The sequence below is a fragment of the Scatophagus argus genome, chromosome 1 (assembly GCF_020382885.2).
Source record: "Scatophagus argus isolate fScaArg1 chromosome 1, fScaArg1.pri, whole genome shotgun sequence".
In the NCBI taxonomy this organism is placed as follows: domain Eukaryota; kingdom Metazoa; phylum Chordata; class Actinopteri; family Scatophagidae; genus Scatophagus; species Scatophagus argus.
The window spans coordinates 25,511,251-25,536,780 of record NC_058493.1 but is presented as its reverse complement, the minus strand read 5'-3'; the positions used below and the strand labels follow the sequence as shown (position 1 = coordinate 25,536,780).

General features: G+C 39.9%; 1 protein-coding gene across 1 annotated transcript; it reads right to left on the bottom strand.

Annotated features, from left to right (window-relative positions):
• Window positions 1-8,076: 8,076 nt before the first annotated feature.
• On the bottom strand, window positions 8,077-25,203 carry hsd17b12b (hydroxysteroid (17-beta) dehydrogenase 12b). The gene is made up of 11 exons (XM_046394763.1): window positions 24,857-25,203; window positions 18,179-18,225; window positions 17,296-17,371; window positions 16,476-16,583; window positions 16,098-16,162; window positions 15,524-15,568; window positions 14,507-14,541; window positions 12,896-12,977; window positions 12,073-12,138; window positions 11,735-11,884; window positions 8,077-9,428 (listed from the first exon to the last, which is right to left on the bottom strand). The coding sequence occupies exons 1-11, from the start codon at window positions 25,032-25,034 to the stop codon at window positions 9,321-9,323; spliced, it is 960 nt and encodes a 319-aa protein (XP_046250719.1). The 5' UTR covers window positions 25,035-25,203; the 3' UTR covers window positions 8,077-9,320.
• Between the last annotated feature and the right edge of the window lie 327 nt (window positions 25,204-25,530).

Below are 25,530 nucleotides of genomic sequence, written 5' to 3'. Positions count from 1 at the left end.
AGGGAAGATCAGACCACAGACAACTGGGAGAAAGGAAGTTGTAAATTTAATAGGTATACAGCAAGATGCTTCAATTAAATCCCCTTTTTGCCTTCAATCCTCAGCCTGAAAAGCTGATGGACTGTCACCACACTACTGTTACCACAGCAAACAACTCAAGGGACGAATGTCTGCGCTTTCAGCCGCAGTGTGAACGGAGCCTTAGTCTCAGCAGCCACTGACAAATGAGGCTCTTCAGAATGGGGTGTTTCCAGTGGGCTGGACTCAAGGTGATGAAAACATTTGTGAGCTCTTGAATGTTAATTATCAGCAGGTGTCTGTCTGACTGCTCTTTCTGCTGATGTTTTTCTGCGTGTGATCTGTGATCAATCCAGCATATAAAGGTTCTGTACAAGGATACAATGCCTGAAAATGAGCCAGATAACACTGTCAAGTATTTTAAGGCTGACTTTAATTATAATCTGGATATTATGAAACTGTTTTATATTGAATTTAGTGCTCACTGAGCTCTTTCTTGTGTTTTCTTTTATTTACAGTTCACATCATGCAAACAGTGGGAGATTAGTGTGTTTTGAATCTCAGCCTTCACTAAATGAATCCCTGTAACATTAAACACAGTTATTGATGCAGAGCTACTGACACAAGCCCAGCTGTGAAATTTAACCTTTAACTAACACCTCAGCACAGACTCTCCTGTCAGACTTCAGCCTGATGTCTGAGTGGCAGCTCAGCAGTGACTTTTTCCTCTCACATCTCTGCCTGACTGCGACTGACTGACTTTTGTCTGTACTTTCCCACCAGTTAAAAACCCTAGAAGTTTTTTTTTTTCTTCAATCACTGTCACATGCTGATCTGAATCAGAAAGCTACCGAAGCATCTCATCATCAATTTATTCACTAAATGATGCTCTAAACAGTCTGTTCAGTCCTGAGATATGGCACTTCTCTGCCTGTTTTCAGTCAAACCAAATATATTTAATGCATTTTTCAGGACTGGTGGAGTAAAATACTGCTAGAAATGTTGTTTTTAAAATGGAAACACGGCGTTCGGTGTGACAGACGTGACAGACATTTAGAACGTGTCAAACACTACTGCTGTGGATTGCCTTTTCAAAATCGAATTAACTCACTAACATGATTCAGCATCCAGAAACTGTCGCAAAACACATATTTTCTGTGATTTCATCGTGGATGACTACGCATTGTCTTACTGTTTTTGAAATTACTGATATGCTGTTTGTCATACTTATTCAAGCACAAGCCAGCTTTACTTACAACATTTCATTTTTCAGTGAGCCGTGAGGTCATTTGTATCGATGATATTAAAAAAACTACAACTATTAGATGTGGGAAGAGAATGAAAAGACAGCATTTTATCTGACTTCAAATCAATATTTTTTGGAACTCTAAAACATTGTTAAACCTTCTGTTCCTTTAAAAGTAAATTCTTTTTCAGTTTTTTTTTTCTCCACTTGCAAGCCATAGTCCTCGATTGCTCGCCTCTCTCGTCTCATCCAACAAAAAAGAAACTGGCTGATTGCTTTGGGGCGGACAGAGTCCCACAGAGTAGCTCAATTATTGACTTTGCTAAGTCAACCTTTAACGTACAAATCCTGCTCAGACTCTTGTCCTTGCGGTGGCCGAGGGCCCACTGAAGGCACGCATTCAGCTCACAGTCCAGCAGACATTAATTCCTCTCAATCTTCACACTCAATTTAGTCTTGAATGTCCCTGCCAATATGGCTGAGCCTTGGAATTAGAAGTGGTAAATTATACAAATAACCCCTTAATAGCATGCCGTGCCTGAATGAAGTGAACCCGCCAACGTGGCAAGTGAAATGGAAGGGCAAGTCCAATCATGTACGTACATGTGCTCAGTGAGCAGACTGTTGTGGGATAATGAAGACTGGTTCCCATAATAGCCAAGCATCCACACTGTCTATTTGTATGTCATTATTTTACGCTCTTCATCCTCACAAAGCAGAATCAAATGTGTCTGTGGTGATGAAAATCAATTCGGCACTTCTGTTTGACCCCATGACTGTGTCAAGATGCACACAAGTGACGGGAGAAATGTAAAGCATGAGAAAACAGACTTAAGGGAAATATAATGTGGGTCAGGGATACAACATGCAGTCAGTCAGTGCAGACCCTGAGGGGGTTTGAGGGGGTCCCCAGCAAAGCAGAGAATAATTTACCTACAACAAAATTTTAGCACACGGGGGTCTGGAGAGTAATTTGTGTCAGTTTAGGGCTCCTTAATTTAAGAAAAAAAAAGAAGTTTGGGAACCACTGCCATAAGTTTGTGTGATTTTAAGCAACTGTTGCTTCAGCTCACTGTCTTTCAGTTTTGCTAAAGAAGTGTAAAAGATCACATTCATTCATTCTTCGATTTGTATCATTTTTGTCAGGCAGCCAACTCTCATGGATGGGATTTATTTCACAAATAAATTTCTCTCACAAGCTTTGTTTTGTTTAACATCTCTGCACACACTCTTGTTGTTTACTCCCAATTGTTGATACTGTGACTTTTTCCCACTGACTAATTTGTACAGCACTTTGATAAACTCTGGTTGTTGTGCTTTAAAATGTGTTATGTAAAGAAACTTGATTAATCCGATGTGAACAAAGCGTATCGGCTACAGGTGGACGCTGACGTGAAGCTAGAGTTTATGAAATGCTACAAAAGAGCAAAGCAAAGTTGATTTCTGCTTGAATGGGCATAATAAACATGTTTGCATTTCAAAAAACACAAAGACAATAAAAAAATGAAACAAACTATTTGTTCAGCACACAGAGCTGTGTCTCACTGAACCAGATCACAGAGTTAATTCAGTTTTAAAGGGCAATCCACACTGGTAGTGTTTTGTGATGGCTGTCTCACTGACGGGATGGGTACTAAAGAGACCAGACAAGACTCCTTCGTAGCATGTGGACAACACAGACTTGGGAACATGCTAGCGAGTGTGCATCACTGAAAAGGTCCTACCTCCAATGCATATTTCGCCATCTGTGATGCCGTCCTTTTGCTCTTGTTTTCCATTTTCAGAAAGATCAGCAAAGCATCGTGCTCATCGAGGACAGCTGGTGGCGATAATGTTCCACCTGGTTACAATTTACCAATGAAGAGAAGAAGAAGGAGGGAAGAAACACGCTCATAGGACTGTGGGTACACGCAACCGTCCTTGAAAAATCTGCTTCTGGACCGGAACGGACCAGAGTCCTTTGCACAGAGGCCAGTTGATCTGGCCTTGTCCCATCTTCTTCTCCTGTTCAATTTTGTGATTTTAAGTGTTGCATTCTGGCAGCTGCTAGATTTTCAAATGCCCCATTCAAATGTCTATTCTGGCATTGCCATGGCATGTGTGAAAATCTGCCAAAGGGAAATTTACCCCGAAGTAGCTGCATGTGTGAACGGTGAGAATCACTAGTGGTGACTGGACGGTTATCCTGGTAATTTACCGGGAACCATGTGTGAAAGAGGCTTTAGACACACCAGTTACATGCAGAAGATAATTAGAGCCTCTGAACTTATACATATTAAAATCATTCAAATCGAGCTCAGGCTTGTAGCAGGCAATTTCCTCATATTACAGCGATAACGAGCAGATGACCATCAGCGGTCCCAGATGGATATAAGGTTGACAATGAGTGGGGCTGAATAAAGTATGACTCAGCAGTTTAAATGTAATTATGATATGAAGACAGTACTCGCATCTGTTATATAAACCCTTTTTTGAGTTTACATAATTCTATACTGGTTGCTGAATATGAAGTGTGTGAATAAATTATTAATATGACTACATAATAGTTTGTGATAAAAAGCCATTCTGTTTCCCATGAAGTAAACATTAATTATGATAATTGGCTGGAGCCAAGACAACATTTACGGTTACATCCTTGAAGCCAGTGTACAATATTTCTCTCTGTACTCTTCACCCTTTCAAAACAACAGTAGCAACCAGTTTGGAGAAAAATATGCATCAATTGAAATTTTAATTGTCCACATTTCATAACGATATGAATCAACATTTTGTGAGTATTGTAATGCACATGCCAAACAACGAAACAAAACAAAAATAAGTTCTACAACAAGAAATTCCGTAATTAAAACCAGAGCAAATGAAGCAGGTAACTGTGGGCGAGCATTGCAGCTTCATTAACTAACTGACTGATTACACAAACGTATTCATTCGCATTCAACAATAGCACAGAAAAAAAACCTAAAAAAAAAACAACTTACCTTTGTGAAGTGATAAGTAAATCATTGTTGCATGGCACATAATATCCGTGTTTCTAAACGAAAGAAAGAAAATAAAGTTAAATGTGAATCTGATAATGCAAAAGTGCCCATCTTCTCATGACGTCTAACAAATGTATTAAAATGCTGTTACATCCTCTCAAATCAGCACCCAAAGGACAGTATAAAGCAAAATACATTGAATTTTCTGCTCACATAACCTTATTTTCAAGTGAATTAAAATACTAGAAGGGGAACTACTTTTGTTAACAAATCCTCAGGCCTTGAGGCAAAGGTCCCACGTGTTAACATGTACTACGTTGCTTTAGTTTATGCTTTCTTAATGGCCAATCATGTCTGCAAATGCAAATTTAGTATTTTTATGTTTACACAGTGACCTATTGAAGCAGGTTATCCCACAGAACCTCACAGTAAGATAGGCATTCTTAATGAGAAAGGAGATTTTAGCAGTTTTCCTACACTACACTACACTACATTCATCTTGTCAGGATGTGGTGAACTGTAGGTTAGTGTGCTTTCAGCTGTAGTGTGTGTGCTTCCTGTGTCATTTTAGGACACTCAGCAAAATCAACCTTGGAGAAATGGCTTTGATAAAATCAGTATTACTTTTGGCACTTCCCAGCAAGGATGCCCTGACTGCCTCTCTGTGCAGAGTTTGCATGTTCTCCAAGTATTTGCGTGGGTTTCCTTTTCCCACGGGCCAAACACATGCAGGTCAGCAGCTCTAAATTGCCTATAGATGCCAGAGCGGTTGTCTGTCTGTGTTATCCCTGTAACAGACTGCTGACCTGCCCTGGGATAAACTCCAGCAACCTCATGCAGGCAGAAATATATGAGTACACAAATGGATGTTTAGAACTGCTAAAAAATACCATGACAAGTTTACAACCAAACTCAGTGAGTCAGCGGCGGACAGAGGGTGACTTGGGAGGATTGCTTCGGCTAAATTGTGCTTGTGCTTCAGTGCTTAACATCTAGAGGCAGTAATGGTGGTGGAAGAGTCCGGAATTGGACTTTCCATCAGCTCTTTGGACTAATTAGTTAAAAACAAATAAATAAATAAATTATGCAATGTTGTTGAGAAAATAGGATTTGTTGGAAAAGTAGGCTCATTCATCACTTAATCAAATTTTAATTGAGTGTTTATAAATGATTAAACAAATAGTGGACTCAAATCTGTTGGACTACACAAAGTTTTAGCAGTAGGAAAACAGCCTTTAACTTCAACACCACCACAGTGATCACCGAATTAACTGACAAAGAAATCAGAAATGAGTTCTTTTGGTGAGATTTACATAAAAACTAAAAATTAGGCTGCAGCTGGCATGCACTATCTGTAATCGAATTCGTTTAAGGAGCACACATCTGGAGAGCAGCTTTCTAAATTATTTTTCTTTTTTTGTTTGCTATTTTTTGAAAATCACCAAAAAATGGAGAAAGAACAATCTGTGATTCAAACAACTGCTCATTCATCCTGTAAGAGTTCCTTCCTAATTGATTGTTTTGCCTTTGACTGCGCAAAGATGATGCAGACGCAGAGATCGATCAGGCAAACTTTGTCTCGATGATAGTAAGCATGGTAGGAATGAATGTGTCAAAAGAGGATTGATTTAGTGGGAAAAAAAGTAAACAAACTAGGAGGCAGAAAAGAATCCAGTTAAGGGGTGAAATTTTGCTTTTGCTGCAAGGCCCAAGAAGGACACGGCATGATAGCTGGGGGATTAATGTGTTCTACTTGTCTGGTGTGACCTCGTGAGTCGTGAGTGCGCCTTTTGTTTGTTTCTTGGAAATAACCAAAGGTAAAATAAATTCACAGCTCAATTATGTTCAAAATATCATAGGTAATTTACAGACTGCAGGTGTGAATATGCAGTTAGACTGTGCTGAGAGGAGGGATTGCTGTGTAGTGCAGTATAGTTTGTGCTGTGTAGGTCAAAAAAGTGTATCAATAGTGCCACCACATGGAAAGGCCTGAAAGATTCTCCAGGAGCTACATTTCCCCTGAAAAGCATGCATCTACTGTTAGATTTCTAGCCTCAATAAATTGAAACTTGATGTTTAAAGTGTGTTTAAGCTGTTAAGCTGAACAGATTTCTACCTTAACGATAGAGAAAACAGACCACCAAATAAATATTAGAACATCAGCTTTATGTGTTCAAAGTTCAAAATCTTGGCAGGAGGCAAAATGGACATAAAGAGAAAGCAACCATTTCAAAGATATAATAACAACTTGACAAGGTGAAAGTAATGCTTTGCAGAAAATCATTACACAACAAAGAATATTTAAAAAAAAATGAAAATATAGTTGAAAATAGAGATAAAATATGCAGAACACTGGTTTGCTGCCAGCTCTCAAAAGGACTCCATCACAGTCCTTTAGTGTCTTGACTCTGTTCAGACTCATCCATTGCCATATATGGTGTCCATCAGAGGTATCAGCAATCACCACCGACAAAGGCTGTAAGTCAGCATAGTCTGAATCCATAATACCACTGACATCTGTTGGTCTCCAGACTGTTTGCAGGGAAGCCAAATAGGTCAAACACGTCACAGTCACACTCGAGCTTCCTCTGGAGGAGCTCATCTGGTGCTCCTCCTCAGGCTCTCCAATGTCTGCAGGAAGGACCGCTGGGCTTGGTCCTCCTCCAGGGTGGAGCAGTCCTCCTCCTCCTCCTCGATGATGCCGCACTGTACGCAGCGGAGGCGGGGCTCGCGTTGTCCAGCCCTGCAGACACAAGCCGTGGCCAGAGACTGGGGGAACTCCTCCATCACCATAGGCAGCAGATGGGCAGGGAGCGTGTCCATACTGGTCGCCATGGTGAACGGTGGCCCAAATGTGAGGATGACAAGCTGTAGAGACTGAAGCTCAAGAGTAGAAGTGGTGTAGGATGTAGGATACAAAGCCTTTAGGGTGAAATTCTGGTGTGTCTGATCTGCTGTCTCCACACGTTTTGGTACAGATGATGCAAAAAACTGACAACAATTGGTAAAAATATGAAATACAATAATCAATCAGTGAGAGCTGTTTAATATTCAGTCCTGAGGGTTTTGCTTGATGAAAGGTGATTTGAGAGATCCTGTTTTTCCCAATCTGCTCGTTGCTCTGAAACTCTGCTGTGAAATCACAGAGTCTGTGTGAGAGTCTGAGCGAGTCGTGGACTCTGAGCACCAGTGAGCTCCTTTATATGCATCTCTGCAACCCACTTGTTTCTTCCTTTGGGCATCCCTCCACACACAGCGCTCCTATCCCCTCCTACATTCTCGGTGATGACACACTTCCGCAACTTCCATACCAGTGCACCGGAATAATCTCCCAGAAACTGTTGGCATGGGAACCGGACGGTGATGTTTAGGAGGGAAGAGGCAGAATGTGAAAAAGCAACACATTTGTATGGACTGTGAAACTGATGAATAATGGTAAAATAAATCCAGGAAGTCATGAGTTGACGAAGGAAGGATGTAACATAAAGTATGGATATATAGGGCATTCTTCTCTCACAGTTTGTGGCCTTTTTCCAGTGAATATTTGGGAGTGATTGTACCTGACAGAGACGCCACTCGGCACATAAGGAGGTTGACGGAGATTATACTCTGGGTATTGGACTCCGGTCTCACTCGTATTTGATCAACCTAAAAAAACCCAACAAGGAACAAAAAGTAGAATTTTCTCTTCTTGGGTCTTTCTATGAATTTAGCATGAAAAAGCTGGAGTGTGTGACCTCCATGCTCTAAATCTTACATCCATGTAATTCAAAACACACGTGACTAGAAAGGTAAAACCAAGCATACGAAGTCAGACAGAGACAGACGGCTGGATGGACTTATTTGAATTGATATTTATTGATGTCTGAAAGGACAAATGCAGTGCAGTTTTCTAGAGTCAGTACATCCTGATGGTACACAAGTACTCTGGACCAAAGCTCAAACAACATGCAACCGACGTATGAGGAACATTTCTCATACCTGAGGTCATTACCATTTACAAAAGCATTAGCCTTCAGGCCGAATTTGGTTCCTGGCTGCTGCACTAAGTAGCATGAGTTGGTGACTACTGCCATACTCTGAGAGCACATTAACTCAATGTAAAGGTAGTTTTTTTTAAAAAAAAAAAGAAGTCAAAGAATTGTTTGTTTCATTTGTGTTTGATTTGGTTTTAACATTTTAGTAAATCCAACAACACAGGTGAAAACACTGAGATCAATGTAGATGTGATTCACTCTCTATTGCGCAAACAAACCACCCATTCATTAAACCAGAATTAGATTTATCTTGAGAGAATTTTTCTTGAATTTTAAGAACTATGGAGTACACGCCATAATGCCAGTTGTAAGAATGAATTTAAAAGAATGTAAACAAAACATATTTAATAATTTTCTCCCTCTGAAATGTAGTTTGGTTAAATTATACATGTGGTCCCATATTAATACTGCAGAGAAAACATTAAGATGAAACAAGAAAACAAGTAACCTTTCACCATTTTGAGTTGGTCATCAATCAGAAAGGTAAATCCGGGAGCTTTTAAACTTTAAAACTAATATGAATCCAAAAGATGAAGAATCAAGAAAGCCATCATCGCAAAAAGATTATTTCAGCCTTTTAAATCTCGACACCTTGTTTAAGTGCTCTAGAAAGTGTTAGGTAAGTCCCACCTCCAGGGTCCTACTAGACAGCTTAAAGGCAGCTGGTCCAAGTACTCACTGGGGGCTCAAACCTCAGACATATCCAAATTATCTATAAGTTTCCCTTGCAGTGTTTTGCAGACGGATGGATAGTTCTAGGATAGTTCCATGTTAAAGTGTTCCATTCATTGAAGCTGATCACTCAAAGAGGAGCACAACTTTGTTCGGTATTTTTCACACAACTGTTTGGATTGATTACATGTAATGGCAAGTGTGGCCAGATACTACCTCACATCCTCTATGACTGGGAGTATCAGAGGGAGGGGAACTGAGACGCTGCCCAGAAACAGTCACATTTTCTCTTCTTGGTCCATGATGATGATGGTAGTCGGACAAGTCGTTAACACAGCTGGGCCCCTCTGCCCGACGCCGCCGATCCATCTATCCCTGCTTCTGCTTCTTGAGGTAACGAGCGCGCTGGGACAAACCCATCCCCATCACATAGCTGTTGAGGATCTTGGCAGGGAGCAGAGCTGTAGTCACCCAGCCCTACAGAGGGAAATTACATGGTCAGCTGGTGGCATTTACAAATAACAGATTAGCATTCATTATTAATTTCCAACCCACAGGAGCAACTGTGTCGAGCGAGTTTGTCCAAACAAACATTCGGGCAATTGTGCTGATTTACCCTGTGCTCAAATAATGTCAGTAGTTGCACATCTGCATACAGGACTATCTTAAATGTCCATTACCTGATGTTATTGAAAGCTACAAAGACAATAGCTTAGTTACTTTTTTAGAACAACTTAGTTGTAAAGTATGTTATCTCACTGGACAAATTCGCCTAATTTCCATCTTATTTTCAGATTGTATGCATTATTATTATTATTATTACTAGGCAGTTTAAATTACAGTGTAAAGTCTTGCTTTACCCACAATGCCAGGAAACTCATGGCAGCTGAAAGAGTCGAAGAACCCCCTACTGTTTGTAATCCTTTTTAAGTGATTAGAAGTTCTGTGAAGCATCATAAATGGTTCTTTCAGTAACTAAATATTACACCACAGTCAATTAGTTACCCTTAGATTTCCTCTTAATTGTATTCTTTTCAGGTCTCACATTCATTTACTTTAAATCTGAATTTTGTAATTGACTGATGAGTCATTAAAAACAAGGTGGATCTAATAGCAGATAGACTGAGAATTACAGACATGATGGAGTATAGTGAAACACTGCAACACTGAAAGGGACACATTTACTGTGGTTTGAGACAAACTCTGCTGCTGAGAAATCTAGATCGAGGTTCGCTGGGTCACACCTGTCCTTTTGACGATGATGACAAAGACGTTCAGCTTCATCACCTTGTATAACGTTTACGATACCCGACTGGCCAGTGACATTTTCACAGCAGACCAACAACAGGATGAAATTTCAAATGAACTTTGAACTAAAGTTAAAACTTGATTTCTGTGGGCTCTTTACAGTGGAATCTTAATTGTGCGACTAAAATACACTACGGCAAAGACCTACAGGTAGAAGGTTGCAACAGCAGTCTATCAGATAATCAGAATACACACATGCACACACACATGCTACCTGTCTCCAAGCTTGTTATTTACTGAAACATAGGAGCAGCAGACAGGAAAGAGCTGCACTGTGTTTACGTTATCTGCACCGAAACTGCTGACTGCATCAACAAAGGCTTGTCTATGCTTGGTATGATTTACTGAACACCTGTATGCTGTAATGGATGCCATTGTTATTTGTGAGTGTATCACTACACAGGATTATTGATACTGACATCACATAGTTCAACGGTATCCCACACAACATGCAGGAACTAGGAGGAGACAATGAATGTTGCCCTTTGGTAACTTCTGCTAAAAATGAAGACGTCGCCTGAATAATCAGAACAAAATTTGTGTTTTGTGTCTGATGCTTGTGTCCCCACAGAGCAATTACAGTGTTATGATGCAGACAATGCAGAAAGGTAGTGGAGCATCCCACTCCATTATTTCAGAGGATGTTTATCTTTTGACAGATGCTTTACCAACTGCTGACACAGCATTAATTCATTCAATGGAGATGAGCGGGTCGAAAGATCTTTTGTATGACGTGAAATCGCAGCCTGATGAGGTTTCGGCCCTGTTGGCTACGAGAGACCTTGACTACCTTAACATGATTTTTCCAGTGAAAGTTACCAGATTTATCACCTCTACAGAGAACTCAAGGTACGTGTCAATTGCTCAGACTTATTATATAAATATCCTACAATATGCGGAGGAAGACTTCATCTGAGTGTGACTTTAAGTTCCAGCTGGCTCAAGCTCATTTAGCAGATCTTGAGTCATTCTGAGTGGTCAGTTCAGTGAACAAGCAGATGACAAAGCAGGTGACGCTGAGTGAGATTCTCTCTCTAATGTCAGTCTACGTAACAGGCAGACATTGTAAGTTTCTGCCAGACATTAAATAAAAAGTCAGAACAGGTGGACACATAAAACATATATTTTTATCAAACAGTATATAACATATAATGATGTTTTTTTTACTGTATGATGAAACTGTAACTTTGTAACATAAATCCTGGCTCTTCAGCAGCCTCAGATGTGTGTCACCTCATTTTACAGGTAGACTTTGTGACAACCGATGTAGAAGAGATTGTGGTTCCTTTCAAACTCATTTTAGCTTTAGAGTTTGGTTGATGGGTGAACATTAGGCAATCAGAGAAAGTTATTTTAGGAGAAATCAACAACTGCTTTCTGTAGAGGTCAAAAGGAAGCACTGAATGAGTGAAGATACGTGACAAGTAATAACATTAGACTGCTCTTTACTACCAAAATCACATACCCAGACTTACCATAATGGCATGAGGCAGGTAGCCATTGGTCTGGGTCTGTAGCCCCACAGTACTGAGCTCAGCTGAAACGTAACGCTCCGGACTGGGCTTGTCCAGAGTTGCCCGTCGGATTTTACTCAGCTTGGTTGCAACAAAAAATGGCAGAACACTCTGACAAAAAGAACGAGGGAAGACACTGGTTACAAAAACAAACATGGTGTCTGGTGGCATCACTTAGTAAAGAATCAACAGTGTTGAGACACACTTATATTTATTAAGCCTACAAAATGATTTCATTTCAAACTGCATTTTTAACTACAGTTATAAAACACCAGGCTGAGGTTGGATCATAGTTTTACCTGGATGATGATGCCTTTGCTCTTGTATTCGGCTTGGAGTCCTCGTGAAAAGAAGTCCACAAATGCCTGTATAAGATAAAAGCATGTCACTGAGGCCAAAGCTGCAATTCTAGCAAAACAAACACAAATGGCACCAAGAAGCCAAGTTCAAAACAAAATCCGCTGTACAAAAATTAGCAAAGAAGAAATATGTGAGAGAGAGTTCACGTACAATGTATTTTCATAATGTTAATGGGAGTGGGAATGAACTGAGATGATCATTAAATTGAGCAATAAATTAAATAAATAAAAGTTTCACCCTAGATGGGTTTTAGATACACTTTTAAACTTGCACAGCAGAAACCAGGATTTAATAGATAAATATGACCCAGTATTAAACACCAGCAAATTAATCAGCTGAAACAGTGAACAGCAGGGTGTTTTTAAGCTAACAAACACACTAGACGGTTATAAAACATTATGACGCCACATGCTCCTATAAACATTTTTAATTGGTACACTACCTCGGGACCTGAGTTAGTCAGCGACTTATTTATATTCAACAATTAAAGCAGCGAATATGAAAACAGAGAATCCCTCCCTTTATGCCTGTGTACAAATAAAGGCTAAACCAACATCCAGCTTCATCAGCAGATATGGTTTGCCTCAATGTACGCTGCTGGATTAGACGGAATAATTCACAACATGAGCACAAAACTGGATTTGCATTCATGGGCCGCTGTAGATGACAAGATGTAAAGTGTTTATGATGCTGGAAAGAGTCTACAGACAACACTTCAGTTAACAACTGAAGAAAAGGTCATAAACCATGTACTGCGATTACTTTGGAGGCAGAGTAGACAGAAAGGAGAGGAACAGGATACATCCCACTGGCAGATGAGATGTTGAGGATGGCCCCCTTCTTCCTAGAAACACAGAAACATAAGAAAATGTTTTGTACTGGGGTGAAAAACAGAATGTATGAAAGAAAGGAAAGGCAAGACACCAACAAACACTTCAGCCTGAGATCAATCCCAGAATCATAAGAGAACATGGTGCTATGTCTGCCTGCAAGCTGAACCAAAACCGATTCTGTTGTACATCAAAGACAAGCTGGTAGATATTCCTGAGATCAAAGATACAGTAACATCAACACCTAAATATTTACAATCTGAGGATGTTTTTCCTTGTAGTGCTTTCATACAATATTTCATTTTGACTTGCATAAATGGTGCAGTATTTGTCATGAAAGAGATTGTATTTCCCCAAAAGTAATAATCCTGTTCATTAAATGTATTTGCTATTGCATAAACTACCTGAGTGTCAAATATCAAATAAAAAATTTAATGGACACATATTTTAGTGTAGATTTGTTAGGTGCAATTTGTGACTGAAATAAGATGCTGTCCGCCGATAAACTTTGCTTATATTTATGTTTATCCAATAAGCTGGTCAGTTCCCGTGTCATGAAACGATTCTTTACATGCTGCTCTGAGTGCAGGGAGGTTTTATTAGTTATTCAGGGAATTTTCACTTGCAAGCACGCACTGATCAAATTCAAACAATTACACACACATTTACGCCTGGGAGAATGACAACAGTCTGATCTGCTGGCCGATGAGTGGCTCCACTGGAGCAGCTGGTGTTGAGGGCATTGCTCAAGAGGTGGTAATGAAGAAGGGGCAAGTGATGCTTTTTCGCTTCCCCCCACCCAGATCTATCCTGCCAGTAAAAAACCACAGCGTGTTGTTTCTACACTTCTGTTTATATATGGATAAAAGAAACAAGACATAACGTGTCGATTGGTAAGTTTTAGAGATGCTGGTAGGCAGATTTTCTTGCTAACTTTGGACTGAGCTAGGCAAGCGGTTTCTCCCCTGTTTCAGTGTTTGTAAGCTAAGCACATCCCAGCTCCAGCTTCATTTTTAACAGAAGGAAACGAAGAAGTGAAGAAAAATTGAAGCAAGATGTCAAATTAAGAAAAAAATGAGCCTATTTTTCAAAATGCCAAACTATTCCTTTAACTACCTACAACAATTATTTAGACAAACCAATTTTACACAAAAGAATTTATAGAAACGATGTGATGAAATGAGATACAATTTGAGTTATTATCCTGGATCCATGACCGAGCCTTGTGCCAGACAACAAAGGAGAAAGAGACTACAAGGAGAAAAGAAGGAGCTGAGAACACACACACACAGATCTGATCAGCCTGTGGTTGGCCTGCCTCAGCAGAGGGTGTGTTGTGAGTAAAAAGGCACCTGATGAGGCTGAGGTACACAAGTGATGATGTGTTCCTAACATCTGCTGGTGGTTGGCATCTCATCAACCTAATGTGGTGGGCCTTCCAAAAGGTATTAAGGATTACTACCATCTCCTCCTGTGTTTGAAATTATGAGCTGGTGTTACTTTAGATTCACAGACACTTGCTACAAAAGTCAGACAAACTCACCTCTCCACCATTCCAGGTAAAACAAGACGTGTCATCTGTGGAAGAGGGAAGGAGGGGGGAGTGAGGGGGAAAGAAAGAGAGAGAGAAAGGGTGGGGGGGTAGAGAGGGAGGGAGGGAGGGAGGGAGACGGAGGGAGGGAGGGAGAGAGAGAGAGACAGACAGACAGACAGAGAGGGATAGAGAGAGAGAGAAATGTGACTTGTGAAACACAGTAATTGCATTAGACGAACAAAAAACAAAACCTATCAATGTGTGTGGGCTGTGGACAAGTGGGTGGATGTGTGCATCCACATCCACATTGTGTGTGCGTGGGTTGTGCGTGGAGTGGTGAACGTGGAGGGAAGACAAAGAGAGGAAGGGAATGATAATGATAGCACAGGGAGCACTTTAAAGAAATACTGAATGACATAAATTAAGTGCTAAGAGAGTGGGTGGACTTCAGCTGTTGCTCTGGGAACTGATGAACATGGAGAAGACGGAAGTGACTTACTTTGCTTTATGTCACTGTGCTTTGTGTATGTGTATGTGTATGTGTATGTGTGTGTGTGTGTGTGTGTGTGTGTGTGTGTGTGCGCGCACGTGTGTGTGGGACAACCTACAGAGGACGGCAAACCATACCAGCCATCAGTTTCTACTTGAACAAACTTATTAAATCAAAGGCAACTGGGACACCATACGACATATGAGATGTGACAAACATCTGCATGGTCATGTCTACAGACTGAAACACTTTTACTTCTGATAATCTCTGCAAAGGGGTCTCATAACAGACTGTTTAAGAGTATTTTAGTACACTTTCACACCTCTTAAACATAATGTAATTTTCAATACTTTTGAAGCAGTTCATCAAATACCAATTGAAAAAAACCTGAAGTGCCCGCAAATGCTGATCTATCTGAATACATATGCAATTATTAAGACTGACTTCTCTGTCACATTTAAAGGAAAACATCCTTCTCTTGATAATCAGATCAAAAAGCCTCAATTACTTTACTGCTTTCAGATAATGACACTCACCTGGCACACAGATGTTATGTTAATGTTGACCATGGTGTCGATGAACTGAAACGACAAGGACAGGAACCTTACTATGACTTGCATAGTGTGTTTGTGGATTTACTTACACATAGTGTTCAGAAAAGGCTGTGTTAACTTCAGAAAGGTGAAATAGGACATATATTTAATAAGAAAAGAAAAGTTCACTCTTAAGCTATAAAGGTCACCATTAGCTAACAATTAAGTTTTGCTGCTACAAACTTACTTGGTCTGGTATGATGACCAGTAGCTCATGGTGGCTAATGTTAAGTAGATAGCTTTATTTTTCAGCTAAAGTGAAAATACAATATTTGACGTGGTCTTACTCAGTCAAAGCCACAAAGACATTTAACTGGAGAAGGATCCAGTTAATAATAATAATATAATGGAGCTACAAATAAGATGTGTATAAAAAACAAATACACAAACTACATGTTAGAAGATGTGCTATTATGACCACTTCTATTCCTCACAATCTTGTAAAATTTTTTACAAACATTGATATAAATATAAATACATTCAGGGCAATTAGAATGAGAATAAACTTTTAACTTACACTGTCGAGATTGGGCACATTGAGGAAGAATTCAGGGTAGGAATAGGATATTCCAACATTGTTCACTGGTAAGAGAAAAATAACAGCACTGTGACTTTCAAAATGTTGACAAACTGATGGAGGAAAAGATGATTTCTGTGTAATATGAATCTCAGAGTGTAATTCCTCTTTCCAGTCTTAGGAGGGCAGCAAAGGGCTAAAGAAGCCTGGATAAATTAACCTTTATGATTATAAGAAAGACTTACATTTATCACAGCACATTATAAAGCATTCCCGATTCCTGCAGACCACGCTTCAGACTGAATTCACCATCTCATCTGACCAACTAATTAAATGTCGTGAAAATTGAGGTGGCCTGAGCACCTGCTGCAGTCTTACCCAAAACTCCAATCTCCAGTCCTGCAAGTCCATCTTCAATCTTGGGGTAGATATCTACAGCACTAAAGTCTGCTGCAATGGTTTTGGTCTCCACACCACATTTACTCGCTGAGGGCACAAATACGCATAAACTTTGTTATTTTGCATACATTTATGGGAAACAAAGACAGATAGCAGAACTCACTTGAGCAAAACATATTGCTGAACCACTGGTAAAGAGATGAGCAGAGGGGAGGGGGAAAAAAGATAAAGCCTGAAGTTATCCTTCATCATCAATGAGGATATCCTTCCCTAAAGAGAAAGCTTTCATTTAATTGGACAGATTCACTTTCAGCTCCAGCAGGAGGCTTTACTGCCTCATAACCAAAAGCATAAGTGTCCTGCTGAATCTCCACTCAATAAAGGACTACTTGTGAAAAACACCCAATTCAATGCAATACAATTTAGCTGTTAGTCATTTAGCCCTGTTGGGCTATCACACAGTGCAATATGAACGCAACATTTCTGGTTTGGGACAAAATGAGGCCATATAACTGCATGGATCATTAAGACTGAACTCCAGTCTGCAGCTGTCATACTTAACACTATATTAGTCTTGTGCCTTTGGACCACAGGTGCTGTTAATTTCCCTTGACTCTAAAATGAGGGATTAGTTCAACTGATGTTTATTGAGCTACATGCTGCATTTCAACCACATTTACATGAAGCTTATCCACAAAAATCTTCACTCTTCATCAAATAAGAATGTCTGGAAATATTTTTGTCTGCACTTACCATGCAGGTTTCAAAAATAAATAAAATTAACATGCATACGACTTACAGATCGCCTTGGATACGTCATCCAGCTTCTCCTGAGAGCGGCTGATCAGCACGATGGCAAAGCCTCTGCGGGCAAGCTGCAAACACAAAAACATGTCAACAAAGCAGACACGTGTACAACAACTTTTATATTCAGAAAGTCAGTTGAAAGTAGGTGTACTATTTTCGTCAGGTCTTTCTGTGTGCAAGTTTACAATTGATTTACACCTGAAATTTCTGTTTCAAATATTACTTACTGTAAACTTGGTTTTACATGATGCATTCAGATCATGTGATCAAGCTTAATTTCAAAGCTATGAGGCAAAATTGTTCATAAGCACCTGTCCGTGCAAGGCTTACATTTGTTTGCGTGACAATGTGTGAAACAAAAAGGATGTAAGAGACTGTGGGATTTCACCCTCTGGCCAACCAGTGTCTGAGGAATGACTACAAACAGCACAACTGGCTTGGAAATCCCGTCAGTCGCTAACAGGTCAGTTTGCGCTCAGGAAGGCAAACTGAATAATCGTGGATTCTTTCAGGCTCCACCTCCACTATCCACGTGTAAGTCAATAAGTTCCATAAACTGGGTCATTCCTGTGTGCTGTGTAATATTAACTTTTTTTTTTCTTTTCAAAGTAATAGTTTAGAAAAAGTTTTTGATATGGGGCTTTAAGAGTTAGGCAAAGTTGGGCGGCTAATTTCTGATGAAAAAAAATAAAGCTTGAAGGCTTGGATATGAATGCACAAATAGTTTACTTACGCCAGACCCAAGAAAATAAACCTGCAAGTAAAGACCTGAATATACAAACAGTGTAAAGCAGAAATTACAAAAACAAATGTTTAAGCTGACAAAACTAACAGGCAGTCAGGTGTCCAAAAACGTCCAGTCAGGGGAATCTTACCTCCTCTGCGTAAGCTTTCCCAATCCCATCTGTGGCTCCTGTCACAACTTGAAAGGAAAAAAGATGAGACACAGACTTAATTGGCAGCACAAAATTATAAACTGCTCCAAATCAAATATGAAAACACAGAATGACATAAAGGTAAGATACTCTTCTGCATAATCATTGTTCCCATAGCTTCTTTACGCGAATATAAAACTGCTGGGAGCCTTTCTGAAACCATAGATGAAAATTAGACAAAAGTATGTGGAAAGGAGTGTCCACCATGTGATGAAGGAGTAGTTAAATGTTTAATGTTTATCTTTGTTTAGCCTCAATCTGAGCCTTCCTGTGACTTTCGTGCTGAGCTTTAGCTTAGTGTCAGACCGCGCCTTCAAAATCTGAGCGAACTGTTGTCTTAAATGTGCCTGTTAGCCTGAGCTGAGAAATATTGTAAAAGCCGGGGCCAGACATGTACTATCTCTGCAGCCGCACACTCGTAAGTAAAGATTTGTTTTCTTTCTCTTCTTTGGTGTAAAACAAAGATGATGACAGAAGACCAAGGGAAGCAGAACCAGCAACCATGGATGAACAGATAAAGAGTGCCCCCCCCCCCCCCAGGAACTTCATCAATACAGAAATCAGAAGAAGTCAGCTGCAGTGTTTGAATGACAAGTGATGGGGCTGAAAAGTGCAGCGCAACATCAACGCTAATGGCCGAGTACAAAAAGCTTTAGAAAAATAAAATTGTCCTTCAAGGGTAAAGGGCTAATTTAAGTGGAGAAAGACGTACTGCGGGATGGGATATATGGAGAGCATCTGAGGTGAATAAGGAGGACAAAGAGAGAGAGAGGAAGAGGGAGAGTTAGGTCCTCTCTGTCATCAGTGGCAGTCAAGCGAACGGATGCCCTGAAACTGCCTGGCACAAACAGCAGCAGCAGCAGGAGTCTATTTTTAGCGATTTCCATTTTTCAGAAGGAACTATTCATCATACCTCTGGCTAAATATAACAAAAAGTGGATGGGGAGTGGGATGGAGAGTTGGGGCATTACAATGTGTCCCCGAGTAACCTGACACTCATCTCATTTTGTTTTCCATTTGAGTGTTAGCTGATTGTAATGATTGTTCTGTCCTTATTTTATGATATTCTTTGCATTGTGGCGTAGAACAAACCTATGAGAGGGGAGTGCACTTAAGATGGGAATATTGGTGGTTTGGTTAGGCCAAAACACATCACTCTGGCTGGGTGCACTGAGCAGCACAGCCTCTGGGGTCCACTAGCAGGGCTTTTACGCTCGGTCATTAAATACTACATGCAAAGTGCACCAGCATAAGTGCAATCTCTATTCGAAACAAGTGTTCAACCTGAGACCAGCCTCCGTCACCTTAAGATTAGAAAACTATTGACAAAATAAATGGCATCCCCGAAACAGAAGGCAGAAAAAAATTCTCATTTGGGAATGACATAGAGTTAAACAATTAATTGAAATTTTATCAAAATGGCAATATGTATTTCTGCAACTGTCACAGGAATCAATCACAATCACAGGAGGTGCAAGATGTGTGTGTTTCAATACCATTTTAAATTCAATAGTGTTATGCTACAGAGATGTTCTGGCCTTCACATCAAGTTCTACAGGCAGAAGAAGCCCACTTTGTTTGTTAGAGATCACAGCAAAATCACACATTGTTTTACGTTTTTCAGTGAACATAAGAATGATGAGGGTAAAAAATCTCCTAATATCACAAATCATATTGCAACTACATTATCAGTCCAAATAACTGGATAGATTTTTTTTAAATGTTTCCGCTCCACAGTGTTGAACCTGGCTCACCTTTTGTGTTACTTCTTCTCTTTTTAATTGTTTTCATCCCACTACCTGAAACAACACGCAACTGTAAGACTGCATAAGGGCTCTTACAAATTTACTTTGTAGGAAGCCCTCTGCAACAACACCCCCGATTCAGCGGTCTAATCGAAACGAATGAGAGGACTGTGTGTGTGTGTTTCACAACGGTGTGAATCTGGACTTAGAAGACCGAGAACTACCTGGTGTTTTTAGTCTTTCTTGTTTTATTATTTAATGCCCTTTACTTGGGGTATCTGCTCAACACAGAGCACCAATCCAATACTAGTCCCCTTGTTTTCTTTAAAACTACTGTTAGATTATTTGTATGTAAGGTTAGATGAGGCCAAGGATTGCTGTGGAACTATAAACTGAGTTGGCAGCCCATCATGACAGACTTATTAAGGTCAGTATCAGCAGATTCCAATCGGGCATGTCGGCTTAGCATATCCCTAATCAAATCAAATTGTTTTATTACAAAGCATGTTCTGTTTTGTTTTGTTTTTTTTATTATTTGAGAAGCATTATATAGATATCTTCTATATCATGACTGATTTTGTTCATATATGGGAATTTTTTATCTGCCATATTGTTAAGCACACACCCGATCGTTGCCATTTTCATGAAATGTTGTTTGTGCTGCTGCAATGTCTTATACAAATATCTCCACAGAGGCGACAAAGTTTAATTTAAGCAAACACTTTCGTTATTTTCACAACGCTATTCATTCCCTCTCTTTCTCATCGGTCTATCTGCCCTTTGCTGTATCCATCGCCCTCTTTGTGTGATCTTCCTGAGTACAGATGATGCTGAGGTGCCAAGCGTCCTCTAGGGCTGCAGCACAGCCAAACAGAAGGGAATGGGGGAGGAAAGAGGAGAGAAAATGACAAACACGAACATGGGGGATCCTGGGGGCAACTAAAAATAGCACAGAGAAGAGGAGGGGAGAGGGATGGAGAGTCTGCAGGCTCAATGATGAGGGAAACATGGGCTGGGTTATTTTTAGTTGTTTTAAGAATGAAATGTTTTGCAGTTGGAACAGGAAAAAAAGCTTTTACAGCTGAGTGCATGTTCCCCTCAGTCAAATAAAGCAATGGCTATTTTAGGAACTGCTGTCTTCTACAAAAGTAGGTTAGACTGGCTGATGATAGCGCTACTATGTGCTCCCCTTTCGGGTGTTGAGTTTGATAGCCAACATCATTTTATTGCTGAACATAATTGAGGGAATAAATCACCTTTTCAAATCTTCTGCACTTAAAAGAAGACATAATGAGGATTTGCCCAACATAATCAATATCTGTGACAAGCGTAAGTCTTGCCCTACTTCCAGATTGCCTTTCTTTCCACTGTGGGAGTAACAGCACATGCATTTGTAAAGAGCAAATTCACGCCAATATTATCAGCAGAGGACAGGTTTCATTCATTCTACCAGTAACTGCAATCTATGTGTGGATATCCATCCATCTATTTTCCACACCACTTATCCATCAGGGTCGCGGGGGGGCGGGGGGCCTATCCCAGCTAACTACGGACAAGAGGTGGGGTTCACCCTGGACTGGTCACGAGTCAATCGCAGGGCTGACACACAAAGACAGACAACCACACACGCACACATTCACACTGAGGGACAATGTAGAGTAGTCAATTAATCTAATGTGCACGTTTTTAGGATTGTGGGAGGAAGCCGGAGTACCCGGAGAAAACCCACGCAGGCACAGGGACCTGGAACCCTCTTGCTGTGAGGTGACACTGCTAACCATTGCACCACCGTGTCCACCATGTGTGAAACAAAATGTCTAAAATTTTGGTCTGGTAGCAGAGACTGATCAAGCTATTGTAATTAGCTGACCAGTCAATTGCTGAAAATTTAATCAGCAATTACTCTGATAATGGATTATTCCCATAAAAGAACAGTTTTTTTTTGTTTGTTTGTTTTTTTTTTTGTCCTGCATTCTGTTCTGCTGTTTACACAAAACCAAACATTTAAAAAGGTGTCACCCTCAGTTCTGGGAAACCATGCTGTGCATGTTGGATTATTTTCTGCAATTTTATACTACAAAACAATTAATCACAGATTAACCCATTATGAAAATAATTAGTATAATTACTTGCAGCCCCAATGTAATTGTATGGTGCACCACTAGAACAGTCAAAATAATACATTTATTTACTAAAATTCTAAAACGACAACAAGGACGATTATTATAACAAAGAAAACCGCTGAAATGTCCACATATTTTGGAGCTACAGCAGTGCCCCATGCCTTACGAGCTAAACAGATGCTATGTCATATCACAAATAGGCTTGACCGAACTAATTGTGATTATGATTCTTGATAATCGAGCAGCCCAAATATAAACTATAATTTAAATGAAGAAATTTCATGCCAAAGCCTTTCAAATATCACAATTGCATGTCATATGTGTACAGTGTAGGTATTTTATTGGATTGTCATCTTGGTGAAAAATACACTGTAACTAAAGAAAAATCAGCGTGGCGTTAATATATATTTACACTGTATATATTTTAGGTTTCAAATGAATTATAAATTTACATGAGATGGTATGTGGACAAATGATGTTATTATACAAGCACTGACAAGACTGTGAGGAATTCACATTTAGCCGTAACTTTCTTTTTCTGTGCATATTAAGGTCTGAAGAACTTAATTTACAAACCAGCTGCCTTATCATTGTAATATAAGGAGTCAGCTGTATTATTCAGAACTGAAGCACTGTCTCAGACAAACCTCTACAATAGATTCTGTAATACCACCACAGACTCTGTCTTTGTCCTTTTCTCACCCTCTCTCTGTCTCTCTCTCTCTCTCTCACACACACACACACACACACACACACACACACACACACACACACACACACAGAGTGAGATGCTGGTACCAGTGAACCAGAAACCAGGATCACACATCCCATTTATGAATGGCTCGAGTCCTGTTACGTAATCAGGCTGTCTTCGCAATCGAGTCCACTTCACCGAGACAAAGTTTGTGAATGAAAGCAGGAACCAAGGCCAACGGGTTCCTTTGCCCCATTGGATATTCTGAATCATTTTGAACGTGCGATCCAAAAATAAAACAAACATCTGACACATTTCCATTTTTAGCTGCACACAAAAAGATCAAAGGCATCTCCAGCTTGCAACCCTCAGAACATTTGTGTTGCTCAAGCAGACCGATGTGACTGTGACTGCAAAGGCTGAGAAAGACCGACAAAAATTATAGAACACTGAGGAGCCAACAGACAGAAAACACGAAAAATAATTTAAGTGGGAAATACACACTGCATGAAATGCAGGATGCAATGTAATTTAACTGTATCTAAAAATACTCTAAACACTTCCATATCTTTCCAAACTGCTATGTTCTTACATTGCTCTTAACTCAGAAAACTTCGTCTGGCAGCCTTTTTTTCCTATTATGCTGTGAACCTTGTACACCAGACTTGCAAACATTAAAGCAATCCCAGCTGTCTGTTCAAAGGTTCAGTCAGTCAGCAAGCTGGACAGATGGGCAGTATTCAGTCTGATTTGATAATCCCCTCGAGCAATAATCCAATCACAAGACTTACTACAGTTTGCAGCCGATTACAAAAGGCTGATCATTCCCTGCCCGTTCCTTATTATTTCATGTGGAAAGTAACTAAAAGTAACTAAAGCTGCGGTCTGCTGTTGCTGAGACAAAGAAGCCATACTGTACCACCCTGACGCCATATCAGAAGACTGGAGACTTCCCAATCTCTGCTCTCATTATGCAAGACAGGTGTGACATGGTGCAACAGCATAGTACTGTATGTTCAGATCAAGAGGCAAAAATGACTTCAGTAAAGAAAATGTGTCTGCTTGTACTCAATGGCCACTTCATTAGCCACACCTTTACAATCTCATGCGATCTAAAACAACTGCTCTACCATAAGGCCCACGTTTACAATGTCTCTAATGTCCAGCTTTTCTTTGACATTGTCGGAAATGTGTAAATTCAACTACGTGTTTATTTCTGAGGTGCAGTTCTGCAAAACATTAAATTATCCTCCCTTGACATTATTTCACTATTACAGAACCATTGTGAGAAGTCCATTAGTCCAAAGCCTTCATTGCTCAATGCCTTGTTATCTATAGCTGACATATATCTAAGACCAAAAACTAAATTTAAGTTTTATTTCCACATTCAGTAAGAGGCTGGTAAAAGCTGAGCTGCTGATTATATCAGCTGTATAATATTGGATGTGTTCAGACTATAATATTCAGCCAGAAGAGGTCAGTGAACAGAGCTTTTAATGCTGGATGTCAGTTGCTCTTTCACAGTAACACAAATGTTTGAGATTTAGAGTTTTAAAAGTGCCACTCTGAATACCTTTAAGGCTAAAAGAAGTGAGACGTCATGAAATACATTAAAAAAACAGTAGCAAAGAAGTTGGAAAAATTTTTTGGTTACTGAATGTACCCAGTGAAAGCTATGGTGGCAAATTCTTGTAAATCCTGTGGATTAGAGAAAGAAACCTTTTTGTTATTTTTTTCTTATATCTGGTCACTTTGAATTCATATTCTGAAGAGCTAATTAGAACAACCTCAAAGCAGGAATATTTTCCTTAGTTTTACAAGTATGGCTTTCCTGTACTAAGTGCTATTAAGTATTTAGATAGCTAAGAGAAAACAAATCGGTCACAGTAATACGCTGGACCTTTTTGTTTGATAGTTTGTCTTGAATTGTATATGCCTAAAAATGCTCTTTCTTTGCAAATGTTGCTTGCCGTTGTATGGTTTAAATAGAAAACAAAACCGAATGGAAATAAACCATCTTAACCGACGACAGTAAAGTTATTCTCCTTCGTCTCACCTGCCCATTTGCCCAGTTTGGCGGGTGATACGAGCCGTCCATTGCCCAGCACCCACACTTTGACCCCGGACAGCAGCCGGTACACGGAGCACACAGACAGCCAGGCCGCGGTCAGAGCACCAAGCCAGAACAACGGCGTCTCTACGGCCCGTAAAATTACTTCTCCGCTGGACGACATACCTGCACCACGCAAACCTCCGTCTGATTTATCTACTAGAGCTAACGCCTGGACTTATAATCTCTGTATTAATGTGATAAGAGGGTCTGAAAGTACAGATGAATGCGTCAAAAGGGACTCTGCATGCTACTTCCGTGTTGGATGATTACGCGTCATCGTTTGACTGTCTCTCATTGGCCCGTTCTCTTCTTCTTGCTTCTAAACTTTGAGAGCAAATTGCAACAAATCAGAACATTACTGCCACCTATTGTTACACCACGGTCCTCCCTGTCACCAATGCCGTAATTTGCAAAATATAAGATATTTAAAATAATATGGCATTTACTTAGCTGTTCTGTTCTTTTTCAGTTCATGCTTTTATTACCACTTTCAACTCCAAGCTAATTTAATCGGCCTAGCGGTGTTTTACTTAGCAATAATATTATGTTTCACACTCATCCAGTTTTCTTTTGCAACTCCTTTTCAAAATGTATTCATTTTTGTATACCCAGTATAA